The sequence below is a fragment of the Ictidomys tridecemlineatus genome, chromosome 1 (genome assembly GCF_052094955.1).
Source record: "Ictidomys tridecemlineatus isolate mIctTri1 chromosome 1, mIctTri1.hap1, whole genome shotgun sequence".
Classification (NCBI taxonomy): domain Eukaryota; kingdom Metazoa; phylum Chordata; class Mammalia; order Rodentia; family Sciuridae; genus Ictidomys; species Ictidomys tridecemlineatus.
This window is the reverse complement of record NC_135477.1, coordinates 93,575,969-93,598,463: the sequence shown is the minus strand read 5'-3', so window position 1 is coordinate 93,598,463 and position 22,495 is coordinate 93,575,969. Positions and strand designations below refer to the sequence as shown.

Here is a 22,495-nt window from a genome sequence, read left to right as displayed (position 1 = left end):
AAACTATTTTCTTTAGTGGAATGCAATGCTGTAAATTCCTTTTGTTGTTGTTGTTGTTGTTTGCTTTTTGCAATAAATTGTCATACAATCTTTAACCCTGTCAAGAAGATCAGTAGTTACTCTCTTTGTAGACCCTTAAAAATAACAACTTTTAAATTATCTGAAAGAGATATGACTTATGTGTTTGGAATAAAATAAACCAGACCGTAATTAGAGGAATGAAACTCAATTACTTAGTCTTTAAGCAAATAATTACTCAGCATTTCAGCCTGGCTAAGAACTATACAATAGAATGAGTATGAATTTAATTTTAGGACTAAGAAGAATTAGTCAAAGGCATTCTTTTTCTATATAATCCCTAAACTGGTATGCTATAGAACAGAAGGGGGAAAAACAACTACCTTTCTTTTCCCTTGTATCTATGACAACTAACATTTTACAAAGACTTAGGAAACAGTGGTAGTGTGGGGGCGTGAATAGAAATCGAACCAAAATCTTTATAGCAGACAATGTAAGTTACTTTAGAACTAGATAAGCATCATGCCAACAGGGGTGTTAAGACTTCATAAAATTTTTAGAGAGTTATTATGATATTTTTCTCACTCAAATTTTACTTTTAGGTATTAGTGCTATCTTTACCATAGGACTCAGGATGTATGCCTCCTCAGCAAGATTCCTGTAAAGACAACAACCCTCCATGCCATTTTTTGTAATGGTTGGGAAAGATAGGCCATACCTAGGCAGGGGAGGTCAAGACGAAAATGGAGGAGACTCAAGGAAGACAAGTGACCTAGATTGACCAGGACAGAAGACAGTTGGTTGTGCTTAAGAATTATCAATGAAGAATTCTAAACTAATCTCTCAGCACCTAGACATAAAATGGCCTAGTTCTAGCAACTTCAGTCAGTCACAGGATCATCATTAGTACTTATTAATAAACTGATATTTGGAGACTTATAACATTGTTTGTTGTTGGAATAAGTTTTATGGAAATAGTAAAAATAGCCAACCCTTACTAAATGCTAAGTGTGCCAGTAATGCGTATAAGTTTCATGTTTATTAACTAATTTCTTAGAACACTTCTTGAGGTAGTTTCTATTATTATCACCATTTCACAGATGACAAAAATGAAAGTGGCTAAATAATAAAAATACAAGACCAAGACTACACAGCCAGTAATTGGGGGAACAGTAGAATATACGAAGAAGTTACCAGTTGGATAAGGCAGTTCTTTTATCTTTGCTTCCTTGATCAAACTTACTTTGTGAATATATTGGCTAAAATATAACAATTTGACTTAAGAAAGCCTCAGTCACTAGCTAAATATGATTGAATCGTGCTTCCTATTACAAACTCTGTAAATAAAATTTTGTCAGTCATAGTTTGAGATTGGGAAATTATTTGTGTGTGTATATGTATACACACACAAATATTCTTAATTGGTGGAGAAACATAAATTTTGTACCATATCAATCTGGAAAACGTGGTAGATTTGAGAATCTTCCAAGAATATTCTAAGAGTAAAATTTATTGAGTATTATTGAAATGTTAGCGCTTATAAAAAGATGTGTCTAGTAATGGCTTTTGCTAGAATCTGCTTATTTTCTTTTATTATCTCATTTACTAGTTTATATTCCATATTGTACAAGCTAAACATTGAGTAAATATGAGTTTCCTGTTTTGGGGTAGAAACCATACTGGTACAGTAAGAATCAGTGGTGAAAATTAGGAAATATTTCTTAGACAACAAAATGCTGTCCAGTTCAGAATATAACAGTAGAACAGTTTGTGGAAATGATTTTGTACTGGGGGAATTTTCATTTGCAGTATTATGAAAACAAATAAAAGAAAACCAAATATACTTTATGAGAAAATGTCCCATTTTTAAAGACACAATGAAACTGTTGAAAACCAGGGAACAGTCACAAGGCTTCCAGTAATGAGACAGGAGAGAGCATTTCAGCATTGTTTTCATTTTGCAAAATCATCTATCACACAAAAGTAGTTTGAATTATCTGTCTTATTTTCAATTTTTCCAAAATATATTCAGACAAAATAGCCTGAATTGGCTATCTTGTTTTTCTATTTTGTTCTAGATTTGTTTCTGATTACGGCCCATTTTTTTTTTTTTTTAATTTAGATGCTCTCTCTTTGGAGGAATGAATAGCATTATGTTTAATCTTCTCTTGCCTATCGAAAATGAGTGCAGAAAAGCTACAGGATGACAAATAATTTTTCTCATAGAGCCTTTATCATTTTCTTTCAGGCTGTTCTGAGCCTTTGGGGATGAAATCAGGACACATACAAGACTATCAGATCACTGCCTCCAGCATCTTCAGAACGCTCAACATGGACATGTTCACTTGGGAACCCAGGAAAGCTCGGCTGGACAAGCAAGGCAAAGTGAATGCCTGGACCTCTGGCCACAATGACCAATCACAATGGTTACAGGTAACATTTTTAAGTTGTTTCACCACCCACGGTCCCCTGCCTTACAAGATTTGCTGTTGGTTAGGTGACTATTGAAGTAATTACATTCACACAATTTAAGTGTGCCTTTGTTTGACTTCGGCTTACCTAAATTGGTAAAACTAAAATTCCTTATAAAGTCATGTCCCTGGACTATTTTCACTCTGGTGTTGACTTACGGATGCTATCAGGTTGATATTGCAAACTGTAGCAGATGGCAGAGCTTCTGCATTAACTTGCATCTTTTTGAATGCTTTGTGTTAATACTGATTTTGAAAGTTTGATGGCAGGAATCCAAAGGACATTGAAATCATGTCACTGACATGCAGTAGTCTCATAGTATCACTACTCATGACATATTAGCTCTTTACCTGTGACTGCTAGGCAATGGAGCAATTTTATTATACTCACCTGACAGAACTTGCTTATAGAAGGAAAGTGTAGATTCCACAGAGTCATTCTATCATTTGCACATGACATAAGTTGACAGTGCTTTTTAAAACAACCTTGAAACTCACTCGTTTGTGGAGTAATTTTAAGTGTGCATGGAATTTTTTAATGTCTTCTATGGCAAAGAGAGAGATATCAATTTTATAATCACTTTTCTTGCTAGAACTAAGTTCAAATCTTATTTATTGTTATGCAGTATGCATGAGTTCAAAATTTGTGATAATTACTGTATGCCTGGAAATTATTAAATTTTAAAAAATAGAAAATACTAACCCTCTAAAAGTCACATTTGCCAAATCTGAAATTTGATCAGGTCACCTGAAATTTGCAATAGTCCCTTTTCAAGCCTTTTCACTTGGTTTTACTTTTTTTTTTTAACGTGGAACAAGAAATATTCACTGTTTCCTTTCTTTCCCTTTATATTCTTCATGGATTTTTATTTATCTGCAGTTATAGCAAACCCTTATGTTAGCTATCACACATTGTGTATTATTATGCATGTATTACTGTTTTGAAAGTAGGAAGTATTTTTTGTCTTTCCAGCACCCAACCTGATATCTTTGTCTTGCATGTAACATTGTTTATTAAATTAACTCATTTGCTTTGCAAATGTTTATGCATGATGCACCCAGGCAGCACCAAATGATAAATAGTGAAGACACACAAGCCAGCAACAACTCTGTTCCTGCTCTTTAAATGTATTTCTTAAAATTTATCTTTCACTTGACTTATATGACACCAAACTTTGTTTTCCTCCTAGCTGATGTTTCCCAGTGTTCTTTATAAGCCCCGCTGTTACCCTCCTGCTGATGTCTCTTTCACTAACTCTATCAACTCAGATTAACATTTTTAGAAAATCCTGGCAATTTCAATTACTATATAGAAGATTCAAGTACTCTAAATCACTTCTTGTCATCCCCACTGTCATGTCATAATCTGTACAACCAACCTTTCACTTGGGATTCTGCTAAAGTCTCTTAATCAGCTTTCTTGTTTCTGATGTGAGTCCTTTAAAAAAAAATCTATTTCTGGAGCTGTAACTACTGTGTGTGTGTGTGTGTGTCTAATATGAAAATATTACTCTTATTCCCTTATTTAAAAATATATCAAATACTTTCTTTCAGCCTCAGAATAAAGTACAGATTCCTTAATGTAGTCTAAAAGTCTTTGCATGACTTGGCCCCATTTCGTCTTTATGATAGTCTTTTAAATTCACTTTAGTTTCTCAAAGGAAACACTATCTGTCTCTTCCCATTTTTTCATAAATCCTCTTCCTAGAGGAAAAGAATAGGGAGAGCACTTTGGATCTACCTTTCTCTGTGATGGTTTGGCTGCCAGCTGCATCCTACCCACATCTGATTTAGATCCCTTCTCATATACTGTGGTCTCTCTTTATCCTTGGGGGATATATTCCAAGATCCCCAGTGGATCTCTGAATCCATGGGTAATACTGAACCCTACATATACTGTCTTTATTTTCCTACGTGAGCTGTAGCATTGCCACTAATTACTAGAGTTAGTTTGTCCTTATGCCAAAGTGCCACCTTTACATTATTACTCCCAAGCTTTGAGGTCAGTATTGAGTAAAATAAGGGTCACTTGAACACAATCATTTGAATATTGTGACAGTCACTCTATAACCAAGATGGCTGCTAATGGATCTGTGGGCAGGTAGGGGTTGTGTACACTGGACGAGGAGATGACTCACATCCTGAGCAGGACAGGACTGAACAGCATAGTATTTCATCACAGTACTCAGAATTTCCATGTAATTTTGGAAATTTCCATTTAATATTTTCAAACCAAGGTTGACTGTGTAACTAATACTGTGGAAAGTGAAGCCAGGGATAAGGAAGGCTGCTGAATTCATGCATTCTCCATAATTTTCTCACAGTAACATCATGACACTGTATTAAAAATTGTGTTTTTGCCCTAGTTCGTTTGCTTTAGGAAGACTAGGACATTGCCTGTATTGTTTAAAAGCAGTCATTTTAATACAACAGCTAAATTTTAATAATATATAACCTTTTGAGTTTTTACTATGAAGAAATCATGAAAAAAATCTTCCATTTGTTAGACTTGACAATGGTAAAGTTAAACTTCTTTGTTGCTATCATTTATTTTTAAATTGTAAATATTCAAGTCATATTTTATGCTAACTTGGAATAGCTAATATTATTTGTGAGTCTCAATGCCTTCTGGAATAAGACAAAACATTTTACACTCCAAAAGTAACTCAGGCTGGTAGACTAGACGTATCCACATAAAGCAATTGCCAGTGGCAAATTTTCTTGAGAAAGATAAAAATAAGACAAATATTTTACATGAATCAGGGTGTGATTTTTTTCATTGCAAACCCTCTATCCATCACTATGTTTCAGATGGCTTTTCAACTGTCTCCTTAAAGTCTCTTGCCTGCTGGAATCGATTCATCCTGCTGATGACAGATTTTCTGTCAATTCAAGGACCAGTTCTTCCAGTAGATGTCTAATTTTTGTTGTGTCAAACATATTCAGACTCCTCAAGGCAAATTAAATTGACATCTTTCTTTTTAATTTATTTTTTTTCTGACTTGATGCAAGAAAAAGCTCCAGTATTGCAACTATTTTTAGTATTTTCCCCTCAGGAGAATATAATCTGCTCAGCTGCATTGTTGGCATTAGTGCTTGTTAGTGTCTTTGTTAATAATAAGATTAATATTTTTATAGATAACAATGCATGGGGTGATTTTGTTTGGGAGCTGCTGATATAGATATCAATTTTTATTGCTAATTGAGGTTTTTGGAGTTATAAATTTAGTTATATTTTTAAATACACTCTTCAGAAGAAAAGACATTTCTGTCATTTAAATTCCTTTCCTTCATTATTAATTTCTTACTGATTGATTTTTAAGAAATTTCTTCCATATAACAACTATACATGTGATCCTTTGTTATTTCAGTTTAATGTGTTTGACAAAACCTAATCAAATAGATCTGCAGATATATTTTTGTAAATGAAGCCTTCATATACTCTTACACCTAACTGTGACATATTTGAAGGAATCATTATTTTAGTTTTGGTTGAGGGTTTTACTGTTCTGTTCTTTTTTTTTTTTAACTCCCACATACTCACAAATCATTTTAACATTTTTAACATTGTATACTCGTTACAACTCTAGTATTTCTTCCAGTCTCTTCTATAAAGTTAAAGGCTACTGTGTTATTTTTAAAAACTGGACCAGCTAGGCACAGTGGTGCTTGGTAGGCTGAGATTGGAGAATCATGAGTTCAAAGCCAGCCTCAACAACTTAACAAAACCCTGTTTCAAAATGTAAAAAATAAAAAGGACTGAGAGTGTAGTTCAGTGGTAAAGTGCCCCTGGGTTAAATCCCTAGTGCCAAAAAAAGAAGTGGGCATATGGAACTGATTAGCTTCCCTGAGTTACTGTTAGTCATAAAAGTGTTATGCTACTTCTATCTGAACTTGTTAAAAAATGTGTCACATCCACAGCAGTCCTAGATGAGGCATTTTTCAGAACTCTGAAAGAATGCTGTTCTATCACTGTGGTGTTTATGATGTCCTCCAAAACATTAAAATTCAACCAAAACTTTTAGCCAAAAGCCATACAATGTGTTTTACAAAAGCTTCCTAAAACTTAAAATTGCAATTTCTGCCTCTCAGAAATCTTATCAACATTTAAATTGGAAAAATACTAAGTCATTCATTCCTGACTCATGGCTGGATATCCCCAACACATTATTGGATTAGATTTTAAACCTTGTTATAAAAATAAAGTGATATTTCACTTACAGAGATTTTTTTAGGATCAAACTATTGGCTTCTCTGGTTACTTTCTTTGTAAAGAAGCTTGGAATTGTGTCAGATTGCTATATGGATTAAATAAGCTCGTGGTATATGTATCCAGTACTGGGAAGTCCTTTCTTTCTCTTCTGGTGGTTTGGGTAACTTTAAGATGAAAACATTTGATACCACCAATTAAGAATGCAAATGTGTGTGGGGGGTGGGGATGTGTACACTTCAATTCAAAATGGAATTTCCAATAAAACAATAAAATGCAAAGCATTATATTAGTGGATAGGCTGCAAATAGCCAATAATGTAGATAAATTACCTAAATTGACATTAGTATGCCACACATGGTGGCACACTCCTGCAATCCCAGTTGCTTAGGAGGCGGAGGCAGGAGAGTCAAATAAGAAGGAGCTAGGGAGGTAGCATAGTGATAGAGTACCCCTGGGTTAAATCACCAGTATCACACACACACACACACACACACACACACACACACATACACACACAAAAAAAGCCATGGCATTGGTAAACAAAATATTTGAAATGTATGTATCTGGTAGTATCAGATTTTTCAACTTCTTTACCTGGAAGTAGTAATAATAGATATTAATAAATTAAAATGAGTATTTCCAGTTTACTATTACCATTTACCAATCTTCTCTACTGAAATTCTGATCTTACTAGAATGGTTAAGTGTTTTATATTCACTACCACTGACTTAACAGATTCAGTAAATTCTTCCTTTATTCATGCTTAGAGTAAACAAACTGATCAAAATTAATTATGAAATTAAGATGTTTAATGGAATTCTATCAGAAAGAGGGGCATCACTTGTGATTATCTCATAAATCATGAAGAAATACACTAATGTATTTTGGTGTGGTGCATGAAGCTAAACAAGGACATTCTAAGAATGAACCTGGATTGATTAATTTTAAAACTTTTTTAAAATAAGACATCTTAACGTTTTTCACAGTGCATACACTTTGTATGCATTCACTGTCTTATTGGTGATGACTATGGAAAATGGGAAATCACTGTCCATAAATAAATCTAGTAAAAATTCACAAAGAGTAACAATACAAATGACCATCAGGAAGCAAATGTCACAGTGTAACCTAGGAAATGTCCTTTTGGTCTATTTCACAGGACATTTGTTAATTTAAGGCAGTCTACATAGTATTTCAATCAAATTAGTAGAATTAATAGAGTTGTTAGACTGCACATTTTATGTTGACCTTTATCAAAATTGCATCTAACCCCACAGAGCCTCATTTCAATACTAATTTTGTGGAATCGTGAAGGAAAGCAATTGAATTCAACTTTCAAATTAAATAAGCCTTATGTAATTTAGTTCATTTCAAAATTGTGAAAGGGAATATTCTAGCCACAAAATTCACAACTCTTTAAAAAGCCACTGACTTTCCTTTCCCTATGGACTACTTATTTACAGGGCAGTTGAAGGAAAGGTTTTCAAGGATCAAGTGACCACTAGGCCTCTAGGAATTATTTGTCAATGTGAAGGATTATTCTGATTTTCAACTCACAACTCAAGTATTTTCATAGAGAATAAACAGTAAGATATGTGAAAGATCGCCTATAAAGAAGTTCTGAAAGAGATCAAGCAGTGCACCTTATTTTGTGTGCTTTATTCCCTGCTTTCATAATGTTGATATATTCTGGATGACACTAAATGAATCAAAGAATGCCCCTGCCATACATAGACTATAAATCATCCTTAAAGTTTTATCATAATTTTATGCTGTCAAAGGGAGTCTCTACTATCTAATTCAAAAATAGATCTTTTAATAAACAAAACAAAATGGAGTAGGATATTTGTGTAGAAATACTTAGCGGGCAAAGAAAAGTTCAGCCAGGAATAATGTACTATACTGAGATCATAATTTGAAATCCAGATATATGGACTGGGCAGCAGATAAATCACATCAATATTCTGGGACTCAGCTTTTTTTTGTTGTTATTTTAAAGATGCAGACATTACAAAAGAGATCACTTCCAGGTATACCTTCTGCTTTTAAAAACTCTCACATCTCTAGTATCTAGTATCTACAAAATTTTAGTACCTATATGATAGTTGGCTAAATTCAAAGAAATAAAAGTTATAAGGAGAACCAACTGATTTCTCCATATGAAACCTAAGCATGAAGTTAACAAAAAGACACTATAATTAGTGATTGGCACAGAAATAGCCACTTAACTTTAAATAGAACCTTCCGAAATGTTAATATTTATATAATGCATAGCATATCTACTTAATTTCTGATATATAGCTTTTACCTCTCCATCAGTTCTAATTTTTGGTCACTTGTGTGTTATATCTCTTCAAAAATAGCTCTTTTACACTTGGAAAAATGAGAAATTATACCCCATTTGTCTCAAATGTATGATATGTCAAGATCATTGGATTGTCATGAGCGACTAATAAAAAAAAAAAAAGAATACCTCTTTTAAAAACTCCCCAAGACTGGGAAAGAAGACATATGTGCCATTATTAAGTACCAATACACAAACAAATATAGAAAATCATGAAAAATATTTGAAGGAAACCATCATGGTAACAGGAAAAAGATTAGGGTTTGATAAAATGGTGCAGCCTTGGAAAGATAAGCCTGGTGGTACATAAAAATTGGGTGGAATCCTTGTGGATCAGAAGTTATTCTGAGTGACTTCATAATTTTTTAATTTAAATAAATATATTTGAGGCACCTGCCCCAACAAAACACAATGCCAGTTGCAAGGTACAGAAAGTCATATTCAACATTGTGTTTACCTGCATATATGGTTACTGATGCCCTACTTTTCATAGATTCAACATTAACAAAGCAATAAATAGAAATAAGGGAAGTTGGATGGTTCTGTTTAGAAGCAGTATTTGAAACCACTGAAAAACTGAACAGCAGAATTTGTATATGCACAGCAGGCCCGTTCAGGTTTTTATGATCATGAGCATTAAATGACTTCTGATTTCTTTGTGTGCAAATGATTATTTATTTGTTGCATATCAGTTACTTTTGCACTAACAAAATATGTTTCCAAGATTGATAAACTGTTCTCTTCTAAAAATATAAATTAAAGAAATATGCCAGTGAGTAAAAATTAGAATTTGGTAATACCCTTTTAAATAAGATGAACATTTTATAAAGACTCTCAAAGAAAACTGAAATAAATTTTGATCCGATCTCATTGTCTTCAAAGTAGCCCTCAAAGTTAGCTATGTTTGTTTCATAATGAGGTCATGGAGTCATAGAAGCTTGCTAAAGATTTCATGGCCAGGATATAGTGGAAAGAAGAAAACACATGCTAAGTAGCTTGTGTGATAATTTTTACCACAATCTTTATTAGACCAGTTAGTGAGTGTCGTGACTAGCTTCAGGATTTCCATGGGATTAGGGATCCCTTCTATCGCCAAATCCTAGCCAACGCAGTTCCAGCCACTTACCCTATCTTGGATGAGAGCAACTGGTATATTTGCAGCTCCTGCTGGTCAACTAATTTGTGGTTTCCTATCATAAAATTTAACCTTTATAGCATTATTCAACATTGAATACCTACACAATATTAAATATTTAAAAAATGAGAAATGCAATTTATTTTTTTTTATTCATTTTTATACTGCTGATTGATCCCAATGGTACTTTACCACTGATACATTCCAAGTCCTTTTTATTTATTATTTTGAGACAGGGTTTTGCTAAGTTGCTGAGGGTATGGCCTCAAACTTGTGAGCCTCTTGTCTCAGCCTACTAATTCACTGAGATTATAAGCACATGCCACCCTGTCCAGCCCAATTCCACTCTTTTTTATTTAAAATAAAACAAATAAAAAACAGGAGGAGAAATTTTAATATTTCCTTCCTACAACCCAGGATTGTGCCTGTTGTGCACTTATTGCATTTTAGTGAATGTTGATCTGTCTGGCAGTCTTAATAATGGTTAAACTCACCTGATTCCTATGCATTGCTTTGTCCTAGAGACCTTCGTAATTTTTCCTTAAAGCCAGCAATGCTGTAATGAATAGGTAATTCACTTTTGCTTATATTCATATTATAGATATCTCTCATTCATAAAGTATTTGTTAGCTAATATCAAACTAAAATAATTTATTTATAACAAATATCGTATTCATTATCTATTTATTAATAAATTAACATTTCTGTTGAGGAAACGTGGCACAGTGAAGCAACTATTAAATCTCTTCTGTCTCATTTGTTTTATACTGCTGTCACAGTTCACCTGCATGGTACATATCCCGAGAACTGTAGGTCCGCCTAGCCATGTCCTTTCTTGCATTAACCTGTGGTCACATTCTTCTCTGAGATCCTTTAAGATGTGGCTAAGCTCACATCTATTTGCCCACAGGTCCCAGTTAATCACTTTTGGAAATTAATTTATATTTTAGAACAAAAATAGATGTGCATTTCTTTGATCAGGTGATATTGCCACCTCAGTACCAAGCAGAACAAGGTTTGCCTGACTCATTAGTTAGGTTCTTTGCCCAGGATTAGCCTCTGATTCTTGTATCTCCATGGAAGTTTCAGATCCTGTCTGTCTATTGAGGGGCCACCTGATGTCTGTCACCTTGACAAGGCTTTCTCAGCATGTCTGGAGGCAATTTGCTGCCATCTTGACTCCATGTTAGGATCTCCACCCCTCTACTCTTTTGGTTCTGGTTCTTGTCGTGATTCTAAGCTGTTTCTCAGTATTCACAATTTCTATTTTCCAGACACTCCTTTTCTTCATATAGTTTTGCTACCAGAATAGAGTCTTCCTGAGCACAACTGCCCCTATAGTTTTCAAAATGGTCTTTTTCCTAATCTAATTATGAACTGATAAGGTTGGAATTAGACATATCACTCTAAAAATGCAATATTCCAAAATAAGATTCTCTTTCTCTCCAAATAATTAATTTTATCAACATTTTCCAAAATATATCTTGAAAAGCATTGCTTCCATAAGGTGCTTCCAAAAAGAAAAAGTTCAATGTGGAAATAAATTTGGTAAATTTTTCATCATTTCTTATAACTATTGCACATGTGTATTAACATAGTAAAGACTCCCAGGAATGCTATAGGGAAGTGATTTGTTTAACTTTATTTTACTTAGTGACTTTTAAACTTATTTCATAAGGAAGTTCTTTTTAAAAATAGCCAACTTAATATCCCCAAGGAACTACTTTGTAATATGTGGTATTAATTGAATTGCATTTCTGTAACACTTTCTTCTTTTTAATGGGCTTTTATACTAATTTTCTTTAGTGTATATTTTAAATAATCAGGATACATATCACCATTTGTGTAAGGTATTCGTTCTCAAATATGAAAAAACAATTTTCAGAGATTACCTGATTTTATTCTTTAAACAAGAAAACTTGGTCCCAAAATCCAGTTTCTCTCTCTTCCATCTAGTACCTCTTTTTCCATGGTTATGTCTGACACATGGATATAACATTAGCAACTTTCTTTTTTAATCAACATGATTTTCTTCATTATGATATGAAAAGTACATGTATTCAAAAAATGAGTTTTCAATTCACTGCTTTCTGCAGTTTTTATTATAGACCCCCTCAGTATCAAACAAGGTTATTAATTCTAGGTCTATATCTGAATTTAAAATTGCATAATGGATTCACAGAACAATTTTCATTCATTTTTTTTGAAAAATGGTACATAACCTAAAGTTAGCCTAGACATAACTGAAGAATAGTGAACCTCTGTCATGAGTTAAATGTGCCATCTACATTGACTTCTCTAAGTTGTTTTTGTTTTTTGATAGTACATTTCTATGTGCTAGCTAACAGGAATTGTAAATTATGAAAAGACCATTGTTTTTGTTTTTCTTACTACATAATCCACATTTAACAAGTCAAACTGTAGCCTCTTGTTCCATGTATATTCTCATCTGCTTGCTCAGTGTCTTTTGAATCAGAAAATTTTAAAGACAGAAGTATACTTCCAGCATCCTACCATCTCTTAGGGGTGCAGCCTTTGTTTCTTTCAAGAAAAGTACTGTGAAGTTTAATCCCCAGTGCTATGGGATTTGATGAACCTTCATGAGTGCCACAGGACCCATCTGCTCTGTCAGGCATATGCCTGATGATGTGGGAGGAGCTGTAATACAGCATAATGGATCGAAGAGTACTTTAGAATGTAACACTAAATATATATGCGTATGTTTTCTACAGCTGCCTCAAACTCTGTAATGGGAAATAGGGAAAATTCTAAAAATAAAACAGCTTTAAAGCTCTCAATGGGAGAAAGAAACCCATACTACCAGCTGTTGTATCTTCTCGCATCTTGGGTGTCAAAGTCATTAACTCAAAGTATGGTTGGGAGACCTTCTGCCTTGGACTCAGCTGCATGGGCTTAGTGAAAAACATAGATTTTGAATTCTATCCTCCAAGATTCTGATGTTTTGGGGTCTGATTTGGGCAAGAAAATGTGCTTTTTGAACTAATAACATATCCTTAGATTTTTGTGCAAGGTGAAGTCTGAGAAAATAGGAACTATTTTGAGGCAACAATTTGAATGGGGTTTGCTTATAAACATATCACATTGAAAATTGACTATGAATCTAATTGATATTTAGAGGAAGAGTACTGGAATACTTCAAATCAAAGAAATGTCATGGTAACAGGACGCTATCTTGGAAAATTCTGCCTTAGTTTGATCTGGTGTTTATTGAATAACTCTGAACAACAAATCTTTATTTTCTTCTAATTTTGTAGGAAATAAAGTATATCAATGATATACATATAGAATCAGACATAAAATCCATGATAAAGTGGATCTGTATTGGATCTGCATTGATAACTGTAATTCCAGTATTCTCTGACTAGGATGTGTGTGTGTGTGTGTGTGTGTGTGTGTTTGTGTGTGTGTGTTTATATATAGTATAAATGTCTTTTATATGGTATTAAGAAATTCAAACAGTTTACTATTTTGTTAGTCTTTTCACATTTCTGCTCATGTATATATGGATAGCTATATATATGAGCATATATATGTCACATAACATATTCCTAATTATGGCCATGAGTATTATCAGTTTCTAAAGAGGCTTTGTGTAAATTAGTGACTTGATGCACATTGAAAGTTTGTTAAATAATATTTTCAAAAATTGTCAATCTGTATACATGTTATATAATAATTTTGAATACACTAATACATTTAGTAGGAGACAACCTATCATAATGGTTGTTAGGATGTTAAATTATAACAGAACCATCTGTGTTCAAATACTTTCTCCATCACTAGTTAGTTGTGTGACTACGTCAAGTGATTCCATCTGTTATGATCTCAATATTCTTATTTTCTAAGTAATAGTCTACAGTATTTTTCTTATAGGGTTATATTCACAATTAAGTGGATTATTGTTCATGAAGTGCTTAAGAGGTAATTGCTATAAAAACGTTGTGGATTATTTTATTGATTAGAATAACTCAGTACCTAGTGAAACTATACATGGCTTTTTCTATCCTTTAAAGTTGCCAGATAAAAATGTAGGGAGCTTATTTAAATTTGAATTTCAGATAAATTATGAATAATTTTTAGTATAATGTTGTCCAAAATATTATAGGAAAAATACTTAGATTAAAATAAATTTTAGTTTATCTGAAATTCAAATTTAACTAGGAATCCCAAATTTCATTTACTAAATGCAGCAACCCTATTTTTACTCTGGCTCATTTGCTTTCTTTCCTTTGGTGTATCTAATTAAATGAAGTTACAATTCTGGTACAGTGGTGATTTTGGTCAGTAGATAATGATTTTTGTAGACTGCTTATCTGCTATTGTTTTGTGTTGTGCTTCTAAAAATAGATGAACAGATATTTGAAAAGTCCAATAAGTTTATTAACTTCCAAGTAAATGTGCTTTAAATTGACTTCCACTTCAAAATTCTTAATCTTCATTGTTTTCTTAGGCAAAATGAAGCTGCTAATTTTTAATTCTAGCTTTTCTATGCATAATGGATTTCTGGGGATCAGATGAACCTTTTCAGAATGGTTCACCTGGATTTATGTCTGGATCCAAAGGCTTCATCCGATCCCCTAGTTAGTCTCTCTCATTATATAAGAATTCTGTTCAGTATTTTCTAGCTCAGGAGTAGGTTGAATTTGCCAGTAATATCCTTGAGTGACTGATAGTTGGGATCTTGTGTTTACAGTTTGTAGAAATTATACTAAATTACATTTAATTGTACTAGATTACATTTTTTTATTAGCTACACATGACAGTACATTGATCTTGACATTTCATACATTTGAATTAAATGGGGTATTGTACTAGATTACATTTAATTGTACTAGATTACATTTAAGATCTTCTAGTTGTTTGTCATTTTGTTTTATTTTCGATTTTAGTTCAGGGGATGCATTTGAACAACATATAGTCTTTAGGACTTGAGCTCAAATCTTGATCTCTTTACCTACTAACTGTATGATATTAAGAATGGTATTATATCCCTCAACATCAGTTCTTTCTTCTGGGAGATACAACACACGCCATTTCAATAGGCTGTTGGAAAATTGAATAGGTTCACATAAATAATAAAATATTCTGCATCATACCCAGAAAGGTGTGAGGGCTTGTGCAAGTTCTTTATCCAACCTTTTCCTCACAAATAACACAGCTACTCTAGAGATTAACTAATTTTTACCCTAAATCCTATGGCTATATTCTGTTTACTCAAAAGACAAAGATAAAAGAGGAAATAATGGATACTTTGCATCCCTAGCTTTGAATAATTTTATTTCACATATTCCAAATAATGACAGGACATATGGATTTTCCCCCAATAGCTCTACTTAGTTATCAATGGAAAATGCTAATACTCACTGCTACTACCACCACCTTTATCCATTATCCATTGTTCTTTTTTTTTTCCAACAGCCTTATGGAAATGGCATGTGTTTTATCTCCCAGAAGAAGGAACTGATGTTGAGGGATATAATACCACTCTTAATATCACACAGTTAGTAGGTAAAGAGATTGAGAGAGAGAGAGAGAGAGAGAGAGAGAGAGAATTTTTTTAATATTTATTTTTTAGTTTTCAGTGGACACAACATCTTTTATTTTTTGTGTGGTGCTGAGGATCAAACCCAGCGCCCCGCACATGCCAGGCAAGTGTGCTACCACTTGGGCCACATCCCCAGCCCTATTCATTGTTCTTTAAGCCCAGTATGTTCATCAGCTTTTCTTTGTTGTGATCACAAAACCTGATAAGAAAAACTTAATGGAGGAAAGGTTTATTTTGAGCTCATGTTTTTAGAGGACCAGATATGTTTGGCCAACTGCAATGTTCTGGGTCTAAGATGAGAGAGAAAATCATGGTAAAAGCATATATTGGAGGAAAGCTGCTCAGTCCTTGGCAGCCAAAGAGCATAAAGAAAATGAGAAATGTGTCAGGGAAAAGATTTCATCCCCAACGGCACGGCACGCCCCTAGTGACTTTACTTCTTCTACCCGCCTACAGTTAACATCCAGTAACCCAATAAAATAGGAAATCCATCAGATGGATTAATCCTCTGATGAGTTTACATCCATCATAGAATAATAAGTTAACTTCTGAACATTCCTGCATTGCCTAACACATGAGCTTTTTCAAGGGTCAACTCATATCCATCATATCCAAACCATAACACCCAGCTTTCCTTCTTCTGGAAGAGCACTTCCTTGTAGAAGGTATCCCAGTCTAAAAGGGTAAGTATAAAGAGAGCTGCCTGGACATGAAAACTACTCAGGAGTAAGAAGCACACTTCACTTTTCTGTGTTTATTATTCATATTAATTGCCAACTTGTCCCTCATTTTCCAGATCATACTAATCAACAAGAGGTGAAGCATGCCTGATAATTAAGAAAAAATCATAGCAAAAAAAAATTATGATTTAAGAAATTCTTACTACTGATTGTTTTGGTGTTATTTTTCTTTCTTTCTTTCTTTTTTAGCCACGTTGGTCTATGGAAGGAAATATAGTTTTAAAATCACAGTGTTGGGCTGGGGATGTGGCTCAAGCTGTAACATGCTCACCTGACACGTGCGCGGTGCTGGGTTTGATCCTCAGTACCCCACACAAACAAAGATGTTGTGTCCACTGAAAACTAAAAAATAAATATTAAAAATTCTATCTCTCTCTCTCTTTCTCTCTCTCTCTTAAAAAGAAATCACAGCGTTCTTCCTATTATTCTGTTCTTAGAAATAAAAACACAGTACTTAAAAATTCAATATATAAATAATATCAGGAATTTAAATGCTAATAAAGCTTAAATATAGAAAGTTAGAAATCTCTTTCAAAAGTTTATTCTTTGGGGTTTTAAAAATATGCTAAGATGTGTTTATATAAAACATAAATATGTTCATTTTCAAGGTGGTTTTTTAAATGGACCAAATAAATGAAAAACATATTATAGATATCTATCTTATTTCTGTCTCCTTTATAATTTGAAAAGTTTGCCTACTTCTTGATATGTTTAAAATGAAATATAAGCAGCAGATAGGCTATATTTTAGCAAACGTGAAGTGAGAATTACTTTTTTTCTACTAGTTAACCACCAAATACATACAGAAGCACAAGAAAATGATGAGGTGAGTGGTGGCATTACACCAGCCAATTAGTGCTACTTTAGAGACAGATCTATCCAAGAACTTTCAAGTTTCAATCACAGTAGCCCAGGGGACAGAAAGAAAAGTGTATTATATCCCCTGAACCAGAGTGATCTTAAGTCACTCCCTGTGCATAAGGTACATTTGTGCAAAAGTGCTCCTTTTTCTGGTTGGACAAGTGATGCCAGAGCATGCCTTGGTGAGCAGACCCCGGGATATATTTTACCTGAATCTTGCAGTTGGGTACTCTTGTTCAGGATACAACCCACACAGCTGTACACTGCATCTCTGACATAACCTAAGATAAGATCCAGACAAATGGGAAGAGGACCAAAACTTATTGCTTCAAGTTTAGCTTGATCTGTTTTTGAATGAGCTGGAGCCCAGCTAAGAGAGTAGTGAAATCATGGTCCTGTAACTTTGGCCAAGTCTGTCATTGTCATCTTCTCTGCCAAAGACATTGATCTTTTATTTGACAAACAGAAGTTGAAGTCAGTGAGGGGAAAAAAGCAGTTTAATATGAGGGATAAGAACATTAGAGCAAATCAGCTCTAAACGAGACTAGTTTCCTCATAGAGCTAAGCTTTTACAACTTTGCAATTGTATTGTGCTGGAATCCTTCACGTTCTTAGGGACTTTGTAATCACCCTTGTAAGAGTACTGAATGTAAGATGTCTTAAAAATCTCAACCTACCTAACTGTTGCTTGAGGCAATAAGGTATTGAACTCCAAAGAAATATCTTTCAATATGGTGCTTAGGTTACCTTAAAACCTGTTTCTGTTTCGTTAATTTATCTTAAATGTCTAAGATGACGGCCTGCCTTTTCTGGATCCCAGTTTCCTCTTGGAAGTAGAGGAAATATCCCACAAACAATAATACCCACCTTTCTTATTAATACTAGCCCATATCCACAGAAAGAAAATGTGATGTCTATAGTAGTGTAGTAAAACAGTAGCTAATCCAGAGACAATCAAGAACGATCCTACAGGTGAGAAACACTAAATCTACCCATGTTTATCCAAGAACCCCACATGTTGTGATCTGCTGCCATCGTCAAGAGAAGATGGCAGCATCATTCAGGCTACTCGGGAAGGAAGCATTGGTGAGTAATAGTTTTCATATCAATATTTTTTCTACCCTCTGAAGGTTTTTTTTTTTTTAACACAAAACTTTCACGTTTTCAATGTGACCAAGATCACACATTATTCATTTAACAGATAGGTATTGAATGAATTCAAGGTTAAGACTCTGGGTTCCAGAGTTATAGAAGAAACAAAAGGTTCTTGCCTTTAAGTTTATAGCACATAAAATATTAAATTATGACTCTATTGGAACATATGGCAGAGATCTGGTCTCGAGATCAGAGTAGGGCAAACGTTAGTTGTGCCTCCACATAGGAGAAAGAAGGTAGAAAAAATAAAATAGTTCCAGAAGGAATAATGTGTGTAGTGCTGGAAGTGTTATAAAGTGTCTGAAAAACTGGAAGAAGTTCAGTTCCTAACAATCTGAGAGAAGTTTTTGGTGTACTAACCAGTACACTCTGCATATCATATTAAATAAAATGATAACATAATAGTAAAATGAAATTTAAAATACTTAATGGAAAAGTTGTACCAATGAATGGCCCTATTTTAAGAAGTATTCACATAAATATTTATTATGGATTAAATGAATCTAATTTTGAGATCATCATTTTAAAAATGTAACTGGTTTTATTTCTTAATCTAGGTAAGAGAAGTTAAAAATATATCATTTAATATTAAAACTAAAAAAGTTTTTGTAATGAGAGTTGGAAAGAAGGAAAATAAAATTACTAGCCTACAATGGGAAATATTAAGTGATCAGCAGACTCTTGGCTGAGATTTAGTTATTCTAACATTGTAAAGGTGAACTTTGCTCCCTGGCCTCCTAAAGTTGAATCAAAGTATAAAATTAAAAAAGCTTCATTTCCATAGATACCCAAGTAAATTATTTTTTGGTTAGAGCTAATACTAGTGAGAATTCTGATGTGGGGTTCATTTTACTTATTCCCAAGTAACACTGATTTGAGAAATCATCTAGCCAGGCACAGTGGTGCACACCTGTAATATCAACATCTGTGAAGGATGAAACAGGAGGATCTCAAGTTAAAAATCCAGCCTCAGCAACAGTGAGGCACTAAGCAACTCAGTGAGACCCTGTATCTGAATAAAATACAAAAGAGGGTACTGGGGATGTAATTCAGTGGTCGAGTGTCCCTGAGTTCAATCCCTGGTATGTGTGTTTACAGAAAAGAAGTCATTAAAATTTGTTAAGCTTAATTTTAAAAAGCATTAGTATGGTCTTACTGTCTATGATATATATAAAAAAAGAAGGTCAAAGAATTTGTAAGAATAAAATTATAAAATCTGTCTTCCAAAATTGTAAGTATAAGGACAGGTCACTCACCTAAAGGACTTATGTTATGGACCTCTTATCAGAGGCATAACCAGCCTATACCAGAAGGTTGTTTACTTTCAAGGATTTATTGACTGATAAGAAGGTAAAATACCAGATTAGATCTCACTATGCTTCAAATTGTGCTTCATCCTATTTTTTTAATTTTAATATTAGTTGTTGATCACATTTAATTTATTATTTATTTTTATGTGGTGATGAGAATTGAACCCAGTGCTTCACACATGCTAGGCAAGCACTCTACCACTGAGCTATAACTTATACCCAGTCCTGTTTCTTACTATATATATTTTTTTGTGGTGGGGCAGGTACTGGGGCTTGACCTCAGGAACATTCAACCATTTAGCCACATTCCCGGCCCTACTTTGTACTTTATTTAGAGACCGTGTCTGTCTAAGTTGCTTAGCAACTTGCTTTGGTTGAGGCTGGTTTTGAACTTGCCATCCTCCTGCCTCAGCCTCCCAAGCTGCTGGGATTACAAATGTGCACTGCTGGGCCCAGGTCTTACTATTCTTATTAGCTGTGTATGTGCAGAACTCCTCATCTTCACAATGAGGTCAACCTAACCTCCAGGGGTTACTGTAGAGCTGAAGGGAGATGACATCATGAAAGCAGTTTCGGTACTTCCCAGCATGTGAGCAATGAATGTAATGAATGCACACATTCCCTCGCCTTGTTCCCCACACAGATATAGTAGTGAAATTATAGCAAAGGCCATTATAGAAGGATTGAAGGCAGATTTGTTTTTTGCAGTGTCTGCCATGTAGAGTTGATTGCGACTTAGTATTATTGTGGTTTTGCTAAAGAAGGCCTAATCTATGACATGATGAAGATTCTCCCCCTCCCTAATTCCAGAATGACATCATCACTAATTCTCACCTAAAATGTGAAATCACGCGCACACACACACACACACACACACACAATACATATTCTGCATTCTTTGAGGAAGACAAAACTTAGTTTAATTGTTTAAATAAAAAATACGAAATGAGAAACAAGTGCCATTCTTTTCTCAATGAAATGATTGCATCTAATTTTGTTGTGTGCATCTGTGTTTGTGTTTAATGGCAAGTGTAATTATGCACCTGCAATGTGTGGCTTTTCTAATTTCAGTAAAATTGATGAAACTATTTTGAAATACATAACAAATTGCTCTTTTAAAATGAGCAAATTTTAATGGCAAAGACTTTTTATCTATCATATTCTTGGTCTTCTGATTACATGCAGGAGCTGCACACAGATATTGTGTCCACCACTATATCCCAGCCAGAGACTGTTCAGAATCTTGCCCTGTCTTCTTTTGGACTGATGCAGCTACAGGCCAACCAGTGCCCCCTATTTCCTCCAGGGAGAACTTCTCCTCTAGACAAGACCATGCAGAGAGGGAAGGAACCTTGTTCTCATGTCAGAAACAAAGACATGAGTGTAAGAGAACCCCCTTGGGTCTGTAATATCATATTAAAATGTTGAGTCACATACCATTCAAGATCATTAAGTTAGTAGATCTCACAGAACACAGCTGTCAGGAGGCAACTGGTTGCTCACAGAAAGTGTACCAGAACTCCAGGTCCTTCAAATTTTCTCTGAACCTTATTTCCATAAACGTTGTATGACAACTTGGTAATTATTTAATCTTTGTGATTCATATGTATCTTATAAAATTCTTTAGATAAATTTTCAAGTCAGATAAGGGAAAAAACTTGACAAAAATAAAGCATGAACAAGATGAATAAAATGAGTCACTTATTCTTATTGGTCAAGTGACTCTAGTTTTTATAATGCTGAGTTGTTTTTTGAGCAGGAAGCAATCAGAGTCAATCACCAAAATTGCAAAGCACAAAGCAGTGCAATATGTGGGTAACAGAAAAAGCAGAGGAGTTAGGAGCAGTTTTCTCCATAGAAGCTCCCTACACTGGAATAGTAGCTCACAAAATAAAATCATGTAAAAGGTTCTGAGGGCAAACTCCAGGCAACTCCTTGACGGGTACACCTGCTCCAGCTGACAGCCTACAAGGCTTGAAAGTATAACCTTTCAAGCAGACAGAGGATAAGTTCAACCTGAGGGTCCTGAAGCTGGTGCCATGTGTCAGTGAATATGTCTGAAGCCAGTCCTCTGTAAAGGGTCCCTTAGTCCAGCCACACACTGGTGGATGTAACCTGTGTATACCTTCACAGCCACTTAGTCACCTTAGTGCACATTTCAAAGTATTTTGTTTCTGATGGGAGAAACATAACAGCATACCTCTAGAAGCAAACAGTGTCATGCATATTTCTGAAAGCATGAGGGATACTTTAAATCTCCATTAGTAATCAGCATATCACCAAATAACAGTAGTCAAAGGTCACATTCATAGATATTTTTTCTATTTCTTAAAAATTTCATGAATGTTTGTCAAGAGTGCTGATAATAAAATATTTTTTTTCTCAAGCCATAATTGGCATTAATGAAATTTCTCTATGTCTACATAATCTGTGTAACTCAGAGATTTAAGGTACATATTTCAAATTTCTCAGTGGAAATGTTTACTTTTAAAAAACTTTCAGAGAGACTAAAATTTATTTTATATTTGCCTAATATACCAGTTCCCTAACCTAAGGTTTAGTTTATTTTGTTTCACCCACAGGAACTATTCTTTCACATAGAAACTTCAAGTTACTCAAAAGCACCAAGTACCAAGTAAGATTTATTAGTCCTATTTTATAAACTTATAAATGAATTTGAAA

The 22,495-nt window shown here is 34.1% G+C and overlaps 1 protein-coding gene across 2 annotated transcripts in view; it reads left to right on the top strand.

Annotated features, from left to right (window-relative positions):
* The window catches only part of Edil3 (EGF like and discoidin domains 3), a 394,473-nt gene that overhangs the window by 290,771 nt on the left and 81,207 nt on the right, over positions 1–22,495 (top strand). For both annotated transcript variants that reach the window (XM_040271830.2, XM_005315666.5), the window contains one exon: positions 2,267–2,451. In XM_040271830.2, the coding sequence (XP_040127764.1) occupies positions 2,267–2,451 (185 nt within the window). The remainder of the gene's footprint in view (positions 1–2,266; positions 2,452–22,495) is intronic.